General features: G+C 44.3%; 1 protein-coding gene across 1 annotated transcript in view; it reads right to left on the bottom strand.

The window, feature by feature from the left end:
- The window catches only part of LOC120058104 (collagen alpha-2(IV) chain-like), a 36,538-nt gene extending 21,761 nt beyond the window's left edge, over window positions 1–14,777 (bottom strand). Inside the window, exons 1-24 of the mRNA XM_039006579.1 lie at window positions 14,754–14,777; window positions 14,154–14,288; window positions 13,988–14,032; window positions 13,722–13,838; window positions 12,757–12,825; window positions 11,924–11,959; window positions 7,362–7,415; window positions 7,201–7,236; window positions 7,068–7,109; window positions 6,848–6,919; window positions 6,692–6,736; window positions 6,513–6,560; window positions 6,353–6,388; window positions 5,765–5,809; window positions 5,565–5,628; window positions 5,204–5,323; window positions 4,821–4,970; window positions 4,274–4,348; window positions 4,036–4,187; window positions 3,350–3,422; window positions 1,880–1,986; window positions 1,209–1,392; window positions 533–583; window positions 72–146 (exon numbers count right to left, since the gene is read on the bottom strand). Of these exons, the coding sequence (XP_038862507.1) occupies window positions 72–146; window positions 533–583; window positions 1,209–1,392; window positions 1,880–1,986; window positions 3,350–3,422; window positions 4,036–4,187; window positions 4,274–4,348; window positions 4,821–4,970; window positions 5,204–5,323; window positions 5,565–5,628; window positions 5,765–5,809; window positions 6,353–6,388; window positions 6,513–6,560; window positions 6,692–6,736; window positions 6,848–6,919; window positions 7,068–7,109; window positions 7,201–7,236; window positions 7,362–7,415; window positions 11,924–11,959; window positions 12,757–12,825; window positions 13,722–13,838; window positions 13,988–14,032; window positions 14,154–14,288; window positions 14,754–14,777 (1,855 nt within the window). The remainder of the gene's footprint in view (window positions 1–71; window positions 147–532; window positions 584–1,208; window positions 1,393–1,879; window positions 1,987–3,349; window positions 3,423–4,035; window positions 4,188–4,273; window positions 4,349–4,820; window positions 4,971–5,203; window positions 5,324–5,564; window positions 5,629–5,764; window positions 5,810–6,352; window positions 6,389–6,512; window positions 6,561–6,691; window positions 6,737–6,847; window positions 6,920–7,067; window positions 7,110–7,200; window positions 7,237–7,361; window positions 7,416–11,923; window positions 11,960–12,756; window positions 12,826–13,721; window positions 13,839–13,987; window positions 14,033–14,153; window positions 14,289–14,753) is intronic.
- Window positions 14,778–15,019: the final 242 nt, after the last annotated feature.

Below are 15,019 nucleotides of genomic sequence, written 5' to 3'. Positions count from 1 at the left end.
GGATCTTGACAGGAAAAAAACAGGGCATATGACACATTTTCTGTTTTTCATTCTAAAAGCTAAAAGCTTACCTAGGAAACCTTCTAACCCGTGGGGTCCTGGTGGTCCTGGCATACCGGGTGGTCCGGGTATGGCATCGCAATCACCTGAGTAAAAAAATAACACAGAGATTGTATCAACAATTACTAGAAGAACGGTTCTCACAGCAGCCATTTTGGATCTGCTGCTTCACTGCTCTACTGCACACTTCAGTGGTTTTGCCTGCTTTTTGCATTGGTTCGACAATACAGTTGCTCAGTGTGGATTGGGAATCAGAGCATAGAAAAAATTAAATAACATACATATTAGCCAACTAACCGAAGATGAGACTATGAGGGGAGAAACCAGTTACAAAAACACCATTAAAAAACCTGCATTTAACTCTAACTCTATACACAGTGACTGGAAGCTAACCCAAGACACAAAGGCTATGGAAGCAAAGCACCAGTCGTGAAGGAGAGTAACTTGATCAAAATGCTGTTAGTCCAGCTACCTGTGATGTCATTCTGTTCTCCATCTCCTCTCAGACTACAGCCAGACACTCCTTTCAATGGCAATGAGAGAGAGATTGGAGAGAGAGAGATAGAAAGAAAAAGAGATGCATTCAAAATAAGGGTTAGAAAAAACATTTACTGTTGTGGCTGGATTGAGGGATGCAGACGGACTGCATCAGGGCCCGTCTGGAGAGAGAGGTGAGGAAAGATGAAGGTGGAAGAATAATTTTGATCATGGACACAAGGGTATAAGAACTTCTCGCACACCCCCATTCATGACAAGGCCTTGGAGTCCACAACTGCAACTAGTCTTTCTGTTGTTCCCACAAATAGCGGAAGTGGAGAGAGATAAAAGGAGAGAGAGAGAGAGAGAGAGAGAGAGAGAGAGAGAGAGAGAGAGAGAGAGAGAGAGAGAGAGAGAGAGAGAGAGAGAGAGAGAGAGAGAGAGAGAGAGAGAGAGAGAGAGAGAGAGAGAGAGAGAGAGAGAGAGAGAGAGAGAGAGAGAGAGAGAGAGAGAGAGAGAGAGAAGGATAGATAGGGACGGAGAGAATGCGCAAGAGAGATAAAGACAGAAGGAGAGAGTGATTTGGAAAGAGAGGGAGAGAGAGAGACAGAAGGAGTCAGAGTGACTGGGAAAGAGAGAGAGAAAGACAGAAGAGGGAGAGGGTAACACACCTGGATCTCCAGCTCGACCTTCGATACCAGCATGACCCCGCTCCCCATCATCGCCTTGCAACCCTCGGACCCCTTTAGTGGCACCTAGAACCCGTCCTGGTTCTCCCATCTGTCCCAACAACCCAGGCAGACCCGGCCGGCCCTGATAACCTTTTTCTCCAGTGAGCCCAGCAGGTGCATCTCCCTAGAACAGAGAACACAGGATACATATATTCAGAACATATCCCTCAGTGTTATGCTAAAGATCTACACAGCTGCATTGCCTTAAACAGCTATTATTATCAATACAAAAATAAAGTAGATATCTAGTGCTTATAATGTTTGAATTCAGTATATTCAGTATATCTGAATGTAAGTGGTGACACTGTGAGGTGGGAAAGAGAGACTGTACACTCTTAGAAAAAAGGGTTCCAAAGGAGTTCTTTGGCTGTCCCATAGGAACACCCTTTTTGGTTCCAGGTAGAACCCTTTTTGGTTCCAGTTAGAACCCTTTTGGTTTCCTTCTGTGCAAAGGGTTCTACATGGAACCCAAAAAGGTTATACCTGGAACCATAAAGGTTCTACCTGGAACCAAAAATTCTTCTTCAAAAGGTTCTCCTATGGCAACAGCCGAAGAACCCTTTTAGGTTCTAGATAGCGCGTTTCTTTCGATGAGTGTAGGGAGTTCTTACTGAAGGACCACGATTCCCAGGGAGTCCATTGATCCCAATAGGCCCAGGGAAGCCCTGCATTCCTGGGTCACCTGTCGCACCTGGGTCTCCTGGGTCGCCGGCATATCCTGTAGAGTTCCCACACAAACACACTAGTTTACACATACACTTACACCAGTGGAGGCTGATGAGGGGAGGACAGCTTATAATAATGGCTGGAATGGTGCAAATGGAATGGTATCAAACATGGAAACCATGGAAACCATGTGTTTGATGTATCTGATACCATTCCACCTATTCCGCTCCAGTTATTAACTTCTTTCAGCTAGGGGGCAGAATTTTTATGTTTGGAAAAATAACGTTCCCAAGGTAAACGGGCTATTTCTCAGGTCCAGATGCTAGAATATGCATATAATTGACAGATTAGGATAGAAAACACTCTAAAGTTTCCAAAACTGTCAAAATATTGTCTGTGAGTATAACAGAACTGATTTTGCAGGCGAAAACCTGAGGAAATCCAACCCGGAAGTGCCTTTTATTTGGAAAAATCCCTGTTCCGTTGCCTGCCCCTCCTCCATTTAAAGGGGTATCAACCAGATTCCTTTTCCAATGGCTTCCTCAGGCTGTGACCAGGCTTTAGACATAGTTTCAAGCTTTTATTTTGAAAAATGAGAGAGATTTTTCAAAACGCGTCAGGTGTCCTTTGATTAGTTCCTGCGCGCGAGAGATGTAGCTCGACATTTTCTTTCTCTGTAGTATTGAATAGGTTACCGTCCGGTTGAAATATTATCGATTATGTATGTTAAAAACAACCTGAGGATTGATTATAAAAAACGTTTGACATGTTTCTACGAACATTACGGATACTTTTTGGAATTTTCCTTTTTGGAATTATTCCGGCCTTTCAGGACCGGAACGAGCCTGTGGTTTTCTGAACATAACGCGCAAACCAAATGGCGGTTTTTGGTTATAAAACTAATCTTTATCGAACAAAAATAACATTTATTGTGTAACTGGGAGTCTCGTGAGTGCAAACATCCGAAGATTATCAAAGGTAAGCGATTCATTTTATTGCTTTTCTGACTTTCGTGACCAAGCTAATTTGAGGCTAGCTGTTCTTACTGTTTTGTCTAGTGATTGATAAACTCACAAACGCTTGGATTGCTTTCGCTGTAAAGCATATTTTCAAAATCTGACACGATAGGTGGATTAACAACAAGCGAAGCTGTGTTTTGGTATATTTCACTTGTGATTTCATGATTATAAATATTTTTAGTATTATTTTTGAATTTGGCGCTCTGCAATTCAGCGGTTGTTTACGAAAATGATCCCGCTAAAGGGATCCGTGCGGCAAGAAGTTAACACGAGCCCGTTCTCCCAATTAAGGTGCCACCAACCTCCTGTGACTTACATGCATAATGGTGTGTCACACTCACCACTGTATAAAGGGTGTACAAGTGTGTGAAAAGAAAGTGAATAAGAATACTTCACCTTTCTCTTTGGCCTGAATTAACTCGCCCTTCCTGCCCTTTGGACCCGGTTGTCCTGTGGCACCAGGGAACCCCTGAGGAGGAGGGAGAGAGGGGGCATAGAGTAAGGGATTAGGAAGCCAGTGAGAGAATTTGATGGACAAGTTAAGAAAGACAAGGGTGTTTATGATGAATGTTGCCCTATTGTAAGTTTCAAGTTTTATTAGTTGTATGTACGGGATACACATGCTATACATCGTCCAAAGAAATGTTTATTTGCAGGTTCCTTCTCGACAACAAGAAATAATACGAACATAGAGTAAATGCCTCACTAGCATAGAATAAACATTTTAGCATAAGTATAAGACAAAAAATACACCATTTATAGTCCAATATTTACACATGTTTTGAGGAAGAAGGATTGGGGGGCAAGTGTTAAATTGTGGAGTATTTAGCAATCATAATAAGTCTGGTAGCAGCAGGTGTGGTGTCAGCAGCAGTGTGTGTGTGTGTGTGTGTGTGTGTGTGTGTGTGTGTGTGTGTGTGTGTGTGTGTGTGTGTGTGTGTGTGTGTGTGTGTGTGTGTGTGTGTGTGTGTGTGTAGCATTAATGTATATGTGCATATGTCTGTGTGTGTGGGTGTGTGAGTGAGTGCATATTTGTTGTGAGGTAGATGTTGTCAAGCTAAGGTGGTGTTAGTTGTTCTTACAGGCAGTCCGATGACACCTCGGGGTCCTGGCTCTCCTGACTCTCCCTGCCGACCAACCTCGCCACTCATTCCAGGGTCGCCTTGGCTACCAGCAGGGCCGGGCAGGCCCGGAGGGGAATGCACAATGTTGCACTCGCACAACCCGTGATCACCTAAGACACACACATTCCGATCAGCTATACTGTAACACATAACGTGATCATAGTGCAGAAATGCACATTACGTTGTGAACACGCACCTTTCAGTCCTTTTCTTCCCGCAGAGCCTGGCCGCCCTCTCTGCCCTGAAAATCCCCTGTAGAAGTCCGCCCCTGCTGATATTAAGACATACACACACTCCACAACAATCCTTAAAGTAACTGTCCAGTAAAAATCTTACTTTTAAAAGTTAATATTCTGTCAACTCCCAAATCATTTTGTTGACTATACTTGTATTTGTGGCCAAAGTATGAATTGGAGAGAAAAACCCCCATTTAGAAACGCCACCTCAAACATGTATCTCAAGCAGACCATTTAAAAAATGCTTGCTATTTCCTCATAGAACATGATGTCGGCTGAGCTAGCCAATCAGCGGTCTACCCGCATTCATATTTTTATTGACTGGAATACACCCACATCATTCAAACACAGGAAAGCTTTTTAACATACTTAATAAAAATGTTTTATGTTATATTGTAATTAATGATATGTCATCTTTCACAGAAATCTGGAAACACTGGACAGTTACTTTAAATATCAACATTTTAATAAAATATCAACATTAATCTCTTTCATGTCCACACTCACATGATCCTGGTGGTCCGGGTGGGCCCCCGAGCCCAGGCAGGCCATTGATACCTGGGGGTCCGGGGCTGAGGGCAGGGATACCTAGCTCTCCTGGTGCGCCCATCTCTCCCTTTACCCCCGGCTCTCCGAACGGACCCCACAGATCCACCACTGTTGGAACATAGAAGATGAGGGAGATAGGAGAGGATGAATGATTACTGAGGAAACCAAACGTTTGAAAAACACAAAACACAACTACACCATACATCATCTTGTTTTAAGACTTGTTAACAATAGAGTTTAAAAAATTGTTATTCTAACATTATAGTAAGTGCAATAGACAAATCTACTAGCTAAGTAACACTACGGATCACTGACTGGATAAGTGAGGGTTTGGCACTGACCTTGTTGTTGATCATGATCCTTCCTGGCAGGAGGTCCAGCGCGGCCTGGAATACCTTTCTCCCCCTGTAGACCCCTCTGGCCCTGGGGACCCAGCTGTCCAGGAGGACCAGGGGGACCAACTACACCACCCACCCCAACCCCAAAATGGACACCAATCAATATCTATATAACAATCAATGTTATAACAATATAACAGTAAGGAACATAATATAAAAACTCCCATATTCAATGAAAGGTTGACTACCTGGAGTAAGACAATACTGTATATTGATAGACTTGTTGAGAGTGTAGCTGATTGACTTGAATGAAAATTGACTCGTTGATAGAAAAATGATTGATGATTTGATTGGTTAATCATACCTCTGTCCCGCCCTCCTGAGGGACCATCATCATAAATCAGCTCCCCTGGTTCTCCTCTGGCACCCTAAAGGCCACAACACCCATCTGTTAAAACCTACTATATAGTTTCTGTGTGTAAGGATTTGAATGAACGTTTATAATGGACTAGTGTCTCAAAGCTCAAAACAGTGTTTTGATGTGAGTATTAACTGTAGGACCACCTTTTGACCATCTCTGCCCATCAGTCCTGGTTCTCCCAGGTCCCCCTGGAGACAGAGAGAAAGGAATTGAGGAAGATAGGAAGCAGGAGGGAGGGAGGAAGCAGGAGAGAGAGAGAGAGAGAGAGAGAGAGAGAGAGAGAGAGAGAGAGAGAGAGAGAGAGAGAGAGAAAGAGAGAAAGAGAGAGAGAGAGAGAGAGAGAGAGAGAGAGAGAGAGAGAGAGAGAGAGAGATGAATAGAGAGAGAGAGAGAGATGAATAGAGAGGGGGAGGGAAGGGGGATAGTTAGACAAAGTGTTTAACAGCACCATCAAGAGGAATAAAGATGCAACTGCAACACCTCTATTGGCCCCTACAAACCTATGCATAGACCAAACATTCTAGTGTAATTATATCAGTGGAGGCTGATGAGGGGAGGACGGTTCATAATAATATCTGGAACTGTCTGTTATGGCTGGAATGGAGTGAATGGAATCAAATGACTTTGTTTGATACCATTCCATTCCAGCCATTATTATGAGCCGTCCTACCCTCAGCAGCCTCCACTGAATTATATAGAGGTCTTGGCATTGTTTGGCTACACACTCATACCCTCAGTCCTTGCTCTCCATCCCGACCAGCGATGCCCTGAAAGAACACACATAAACATTCAACAGGTCAGTATGTCACAAGCAGTGACAGGGGGCAGGTTAATATGTTTATGTGCAATGCATACAGTATAATGTATGTATAATATTTGTATGATACTAACCCGTTGTCCAGGCATCCCTATAACACCAGTCTCTCCTTTGTTGTCAGCCTGATAAGAAACAGATAACATAGATGAGTTAGTCAACAATAATCTACAGTGCTAACATGTCCCATTGTGACTACACATGTTAGGATGAAGCATGGTGTTATAAAGACTACAGGAGAGGAGAGGTCACTTACCTCAGGACCAGTATCACCTTTCAACCCTTTCTCACCCTTTATGCCCTGGAGTCAGAGCAGTGATTCAGTCAACACACAATCAAAATCACTGGGAAAACATCCATATTAATTGTATGTTTTTGAACATATTAAAGTGGAGTGTGGAGCTGTACTGACATTGGGTCCAGTAAATGGACCGATCTGGGAATGGGTGGAGTTCCCTTGGGGACCAGGCTTTCCAGCATCACCCTGTGGACAGAGAGGGAAGTGCAGTGAGAAAATTACAGCAGAGATGAGGACAGCATTGACAAATCATTATTTTTTGTAGTCAAACACATGAAGTGCTGGGCAGTAGAAACTATATACAAATCTAATAAAAGTGCCTGTAGCCACTCACAGGTTCTCCTTTGACCCCTTTCAACACTTTGGTCATGGTGCCCTGAGCAGGAAACACACCAGGTTAAAACATCCTTAGAATTCTGTTTATCTCATTCACTAGCTGTGTACGAGAGATGAAACATAGACCTTACCTTTGGCCCAGGAAGACCAGGATACCCTCGTGGGCCCTGAGACAAACCAGAAGAATGATTAGGTATCTAGTACAGAGTATGTCACAGAAGGTTGTATATGGTATAAGGTACAGCAATGCATTCACACGCATGCACACACTAAACACACACACACCACTAACCTGTGGTCCCGGGAGTCCTCTGTAGCCAGACCGACCTGGGTAACCCTGAGGACCCTGAGAGAGAGAACGTCAGAGTGCAATGCAATTTATAACATGTAGTATATCAATAGTATAATATGCTGGCTATCTTGTACCATAACGTTAAAGTGACAGGGAAAGGCGACGGCGTCATAATCAAATCAAATGTTATTTGTCACATGCGCTGAATACCGTGAAATGCTTACTTACAAGCCCTTAACCAAAAGTGCAGTTCAAGAAATATAGTTAAGAAAATAATTACTCAATAAAATAAAGTAAAAATTATACGTAACACAGTAGAATTACATAACAATTACGAGGCTATATACAAGGGGCCTGGTACCAAGTAAATGTGCGGGGGTACAGGTTTATTCGAGGTCATATGTACATGTAGGTAGGGGTACAGGTTAGTTGAGGTAATGTGTACATGTAGGTAGGGGTACAGGTTAGTAGAGGTTATGTGTACATGTAAGTAGGGGTACAGGTTAGTTGAGGTAATGTGTACATGTAGGTAGGGGTACAGGTTTATTCGAGGTCATATGTACATGTAGGTAGGGGTACAGGTTAGTTGAGGTAATGTGTGCATGTAGGTGGGGGTACAGGTTAGTTGAGGTAATGTGTACATGTAGGTAGGGGTACAGGTTAGTTGAGGTTATGTGTACATGTAGGTAGGGGTACAGGTTTATTCCAGGTAATGTGTACATGTAGGTAGGGGTACAGGTTAGTTGAGGTAATGTGTGCATGTAGGTAGGGGTACAGGTTAGTTGAGGTAATGTGTAATTGTAGGTAGGGGTACAGGTTTGTAGAGGTTATGTGTACATGTAGGTAGGGGTACAGGTTAGTCGAGGTTATGTGTACATGTAGGTAGGGGTACAGGTTAGTTGAGGTAATGTGTGCATGTAGGTAGGGGTACAGGTTAGTCGAGGTAATGTGTACATGTAGGTAGGGATACATGTTAGTTGAGGTAATGTGTGCATGTAGGTAGGGGTACAGGTTTATTCGAGGTCATATGTACATGTAGGTAGGGGTACAGGTTAGTTGAAGTAATATGTACATGTAGGTAGGGGTACAGGTTAGTAGAGGTAATGTGTACATGTAGGTAGGGGTACAGGTTAGTTGAGGTAATGTGTGCATGTAAGTAGGGGTACAGGTTAGTTGAGGTAATGTGTACATGTAGGTAGGGGTACAGGTTAGTCGAGGTAATGTGTACATGTAGGTAGGGGTACAGGTTAGTTGAGGTAATGTGTACATGTAGGTAGGGGTACAGGTTTATTCGAGGTCATATGTACATGTAAGTAGGGGTACAGGTTAGTTGAGGTAATGTGTAATTGTAGGTAGGGGTACAGGTTAGTTGAGGTAATGTGTGGATGTAGGTAGGGGTACAGGTTAGTAGAGGTTATGTGTACATGTAGGTAGGGGTACAGGTTAGTAGAGGTTATGTGTACATGTAGGTAGGGGTACAGGTTAGTCGAGGTAATGTTTACATGTAGGTAGGGGTACAGGTTAGTTGAGGTAATGTGTACATGTAGGTAGGGGTACAGGTTTATTCGAGGTCATATGTACATGTAAGTAGGGGTACAGGTTAGTTGAGGTAATGTGTAAATGTAGGTAGGGGTACCGGTTAGTAGAGGTAATGTGTACATGTAGGTAGGGGTACAGGTTAGTTGAGGTAATGTGTACATGTACGTAGGGGTACAGGTTTATTTGAGGTCATATGTACATGTAAGTAGGGGTACAGGGTAGTCGAGGTCATGTGTACATGTAGGTAGGGGTACAGGTTAGTTGAGGTAATGTGTACATGTAGGTAGGGGTACAGGTTAGTCGAGGTAATGTGTACATGTAGGTAGGGATACATGTTAGTTGAGGTAATGTGTGCATGTAGGTAGGGGTACAGGTTTATTCAAGGTCATATGTACATGTAAGTAGGGGTACAGGTTAGTTGAGGTAATGTGTACATGTAGGTAGGGGTACAGGTTAGTTGAGGTAATGTGTACATGTAGGTAGGGTTACAGGTTAGTCGAGGTAATGTGTACATGTAGGTAGGGGTACAGGTTAGTCGAGGTAATGTGTACATGTAGTTAGGGGTACAGGTTAGTTAAGGTAATGTGTGCATGTAGGTAGGGGTACAGGTTTATTCGAGGTCATGTGTACATGTAAGTAGGGGTACAGGTTAGTTGAGGTAATGTATACATGTAGGTAGGGGTACAGGTTAGTTGAGGTAATGTGTACATGTAGGTAGGGGTACAGGTTTATTCGAGGTCATATGTACATGTAAGTAGGGGTACAGGTTAGTTGAGGTAATGTGTACATCTAGGTAGGGGTACAGGTTAGTAGAGGTAATGTGTACATGTAGGTAGGGGTACAGGTTAGTTGAGGTAATGTGTGCATGTAAGTAGGGGTACAGGTTAGTTGAGGTAATGTGTACATGTAGGTAGGGGTACAGGTTAGTCAAGGTAATGTGTAATTGTAGGTAGGGGTACAGGTTAGTTGAGGTAATGTGTACATGTAGGTAGGGGTACAGGTTAGTTGAGGTAATGTGTGCATGTAGGTAGGGGTACAGGTTAGTCGAGGTAATGTGTACATGTAGGTAGGGGTACAGGTTAGTCGAGGTAATGTTTACATGTAGGTAGGGGTACAGGTTAGTTGAGGTAATGTGTACATGTAGGTAGGGGTACAGGTTTATTCGAGGTCATATGTACATGTAAGTAGGGGTACAGGTTAGTTGAGGTAATGTGTAATTGTAGGTAGGGGTACAGGTTAGTTGAGGTAATGTGTGGATGTAGGTAGGGGTACAGGTTAGTAGAGGTTATGTGTACATGTAGGTAGGGGTACAGGTTAGTTGAGGTAATGTGTACATGTAGGTAGGGGTACAGGTTAGTCGAGGTAATGTGTACATCTAGGTAGGGGTACAGGTTAGTAGAGGTTATGTGTACATGTAGGTAGGGGTACAGGTTAGTCGAGGTAATGTTTACATGTAGGTAGGGGTACAGGTTAGTTGAGGTAATGTGTACATGTAGGTAGGGGTACAGGTTTATTCGAGGTCATATGTACATGTAAGTAGGGGTACAGGTTAGTTGAGGTAATGTGTAAATGTAGGTAGGGGTACCGGTTAGTAGAGGTAATGTGTACATGTAGGTAGGGGTACAGGTTAGTTGAGGTAATGTGTACATGTACGTAGGGGTACAGGTTTATTTGAGGTCATATGTACATGTAAGTAGGGGTACAGGGTAGTCGAGGTCATGTGTACATGTAGGTAGGGGTACAGGTTAGTTGAGGTAATGTGTACATGTAGGTAGGGGTACAGGTTAGTCGAGGTAATGTGTACATGTAGGTAGGGATACATGTTAGTTGAGGTAATGTGTGCATGTAGGTAGGGGTACAGGTTTATTCGAGGTCATATGTACATGTAAGTAGGGGTACAGGTTAGTTGAGGTAATGTGTACATGTAGGTAGGGGTACAGGTTAGTTGAGGTAATGTGTACATGTAGGTAGGGTTACAGGTTAGTCGAGGTAATGTGTACATGTAGGTAGGGGTACAGGTTAGTCGAGGTAATGTGTACATGTAGGTAGGGGTACAGGTTAGTTGAGGTAATGTGTGCATGTAGGTAGGGGTACAGGTTTATTCGAGGTCATGTGTACATGTAAGTAGGGGTACAGGTTAGTTGAGGTAATGTATACATGTAGGTAGGGGTACAGGTTAGTTGAGGTAATGTGTACATGTAGGTAGGGGTACAGGTTTATTCGAGGTCATATGTACATGTAAGTAGGGGTACAGGTTAGTTGAGGTAATGTATACATGTAGGTAGGGGTACAGGTTAGTTGAGGTAATGTGTGCATGTAGGTAGGGGTACAGGTTTATTCGAGGTCATGTGTACATGTAAGTAGGGGTACAGGTTAGTTGAGGTAATGTGTACATGTAGGTAGGGGTACAGGTTAGTTGAGGTAATGTGTACATGTAGGTAGGGGTACAGGTTAGTCAAGGTAATGTGTACATGTAGGTAGGGGTACAGGTTAGTTGAGGTAATGTGTACATGTAGGTAGGGGTACAGGTTAGTTGAGGTAATGTGTGCATGTAGGTAGGGGTACAGGTTAGTCGAGGTAATGTGTACATGTAGGTAGGGGTACAGGTTAGTTGAGGTAATGTGTACATGTAGGTAGGGGTACAGGTTTATTCGAGGTCATATGTACATGTAAGTAGGGGTACAGGTTAGTTGAGGTAATGTGTAATTGTAGGTAGGGGTACAGGTTAGTTGAGATAATGTGTACATGTAGGTAGCGGTACAGGTTAGTCGAGGTAATGTGTACATGTAGGTAGGGGTACAGGTTTATTCGAGGTCATATGTACATGTAAGTAGGGGTACAGGTTAGTTGAGGTAATGTGTACATGTAGGTAGGGGTACAGGTTAGTCGAGGTCATGTGTACATGTAGGTAGGGGTACAAGTTAGTAGAGGTAATGTGTACATGTAGAGTGTAGTACAGTGACTATGTATAGATGATTAGATGATAAACAGTGAGTAGCAGCAGTCAATGTAAATATACTCACAACTAATCCAGGATATCCGGGCAGCCCTGAATCTCCCTTTAGAAAAGTCACACAGAGAGAAGAGGTTGTTTGTTTGTAGAATACAAGAGTACATCATGAGTGTGTAATGGACGTCACGCTGCTTGCTTAGCGAGTACCACTTCCTCCTGATTCGGCCCATACCTGGCGCAAACTCAGGACCTCTGCCTTGCTAGCACACATGACCGCCCTCCTGAAGCGTCTTACCAGTCGGCGCCACATTAAAAGCTAGCTATTCACTGGAGCAAGTGGTGACACTTCAGGCTGAGGAGGAAGTTGCACACATCCCTATGTGCTACAATCACCCCTCAAACTTACTCAACAGCGACCCCAGCGTTGAGCTGAGCGCAACTGTAGATCAGGATTACGGCACCAGTGTAAAGGATGTCACACTGCTTGCTTAGCGAGTACCATTTCCTCCCGGGACCTCTGCCTTGCTAGCACGTACATGTGACCACCCTCCTGAAGCGTCTTACCAGTCGGTGCCATGCGAAAAGCAGTCACGTACACTGGATAGGTGCAGTGAAATGTGCTGTTTTACAGGGTCAGCCATAGTAGTACAGCGCCCCTGGAGCAAATTAGGGTTAAGTGCCTTGCTCAAGGGCACATCTACAGATTTTTCACCTTATCGGCTCGGGTATTTTATCCAGCGTCATTTTGGTTACTGGCCCAACTGACATGATGTTCCATTTAAAACAGCCTTTACTATGGACACAGAGGTCACACAGCGCTCATACAGCGCTGACAGAGGTGATACTACTGTATGTAATACTATATCAGATCTATTCCACAGTCCTCCAGCCCTCTCCTCTCACCCTGAAGTGCTCCATGAACACACTCAGCTCCAGAGTGTCTCCCTTCTGTCCCTTCCTGCCCGCCTGACCCTGTGGAGAGAGACGGAGAGGGAGAGAGAGAGAAAGAGAGAGACGGAGAGAGAGAGAGACAGAGAGAGAGAGAGAGATGGAGAGAGAGAGAGCGAGAGCGAGAGACAGATAGAGAGAGAAACGAAGAGAGAGAGAGAGATGGAGAGATAGAGAGATGGAGAGAGAGAGAGACGGAGAGAGAGAGAGACGGAGAGAGAGAGAGACGGAGAGAGAGACGGAGAGAGATGGAGAGAGAGACAGAGAGAGAGAGAGAGAGACAGAGAGAGAGAGAGATAGAGAGAGAGATAGACAGAGAGAGAGAGATAGAGAGAGAGATAGAGAAGGAGAGAGAGAGAGAGAGAGAGAGAGCGAGCGAGCGAGAGAGAGCGAGAGAGAGAGAAGGAGAGAGAGAGACGGAGAGAGACGGAGAGAGAGACGGAGAGAGAGACGGAGAGAGAGAGACGGAGAGAGAGAGACGGAGAGAGAGAGACGGAGAGAGAGAGAGGTTATACGGTGAGAGAGAGAGGTTATACGGAGAGAGAGAGAGAGAGAGAGAGAGAGAGAGAGAGAGCGAGAGAGAGAGAGAGAAGGAGAGAGACGGAGAGAGACGGAGAGAGAGACGGAGAGAGAGAGACGGAGAGAGAGAGACGGAGAGAGAGAGAGAGAGATTACGGAGAGAGAGAGAGAGAGATACGGAGAGAGAGAGAGAGAGAGAGAGAGAGAGAGAGAGAGAGAGAGAGAGAGAGAGAGAGAGAGAGAGAGAGAGAGAGAGAGAGAGAGAGGGGGGGGGGATGGGTACACAATTAAAAGAGAAAATATAAAGAAAGGAAGTTAATCAATATCTGAGGCTACAAGGTGGAAACCTTGATTCTTTCTCTACAAACATCTCTGGTGACATCAACTGGGATCATACGTACATTATACCCGGGCTGGCCATCGTAGCCTGGTTGACCTGCCGACCCTGAGTCTCCGTGTGTTCCGTTGCACCCGTCTGCTCCAGGTTTCCCACGAGGCCCAGCCTGTCCTGGGTGGCCCTGGATGATGACATGGAGGAGTTCATGAGTATCCTTAACAACATCAGTACAGTTCTTAAAGAATAAACAAAACAACAGCATAAGTTTTTTTTGGCATGTGTGTCTGTTATTTATCTGTTTTTGGAGTGAAACATCTTAATCCCACTTACAGGAATACCGTCCAACCCGGAAAACCCAGGAACACCAGTCATCCCCTGCGGAGAAAGGAAAAACACTCACTTTATATAAGTCCATACCAAAACTCGATGAGTGGACATACTACCAGGCCGGTGTCTGAGATCTCTAGAGAATAATTCTCCAGTCAGTGTTCCTCACCACAGCACCCTTGGGGCCGATGATGCCTCCTCTGCCCCTGTCGCCCTTCTCTCCCTGGACTCCCTGGACTCCTGGGTCCCCTAGACGTCCTGAAGGCCCCTGGGGGCCCTGAGAACCAAGAAGACCAGGCTGGCCCTGAGGAAGAGAGAGACTTGTTAATCAACAGACAGAGGACAGACATGTTCATCAAAAGACAGAGGAGAGACAAGAAATACATTGGGGGATGGAGACATTAACATTCAAATGTATATGTGATGAAAAGAGTGTTTAAACTCACCAGTTGATGCTATAAAAATAACATAGAAACGCCATTCACTCGCCTTACAGGCAGGTAACTGGGGGTTTAGTATTGAATAGAGGTTAAAGCACCACAACAATGCAACTTCTCCTACATAATGAGTTGGCTGTCAAATGATATGAACATCTACAGCAGCTAAACATGTCGCAGGGGGGGGGGGGGGGGGGGTGAGACTCCACCCAGTGGTGGTTTTCTGGCATTACTAAAAGCCTAGGTGGAGAAACACTGTTTAGACTGGGGGAACAGTGAGGAAGCAGAGAGATGGATTCAATAGCCCAGGTAGTTCGGTGGTCACTAGTTACCACAGCCACAAAGTCATAAACCATGCTTATTCTTACAATTTCTCTTCTTAAAATGTCATTTTAAACCTTTACCTTAACCACACTGCTAACCTTATGCCTAACCCTAACCTTACAATAAGACAAAAAACATGTTTATGATACAGCACACTTTTACTTGTGGCTGTGCTATCTAGTGGACACCGGGTCAGACTAAATGAAAATCATCATTAGACTTTGCCACCACAAAGTTGACAAATACGTGAAATTTGTCCCTCTGGCCCATGGAC

Source organism: Salvelinus namaycush, chromosome 13 (genome assembly GCF_016432855.1).
Source record: "Salvelinus namaycush isolate Seneca chromosome 13, SaNama_1.0, whole genome shotgun sequence".
In the NCBI taxonomy this organism is placed as follows: domain Eukaryota; kingdom Metazoa; phylum Chordata; class Actinopteri; order Salmoniformes; family Salmonidae; genus Salvelinus; species Salvelinus namaycush.
The sequence above is the reverse complement of the archived record's forward strand: the minus strand, read 5'-3'. Positions and strand labels throughout refer to the sequence as shown.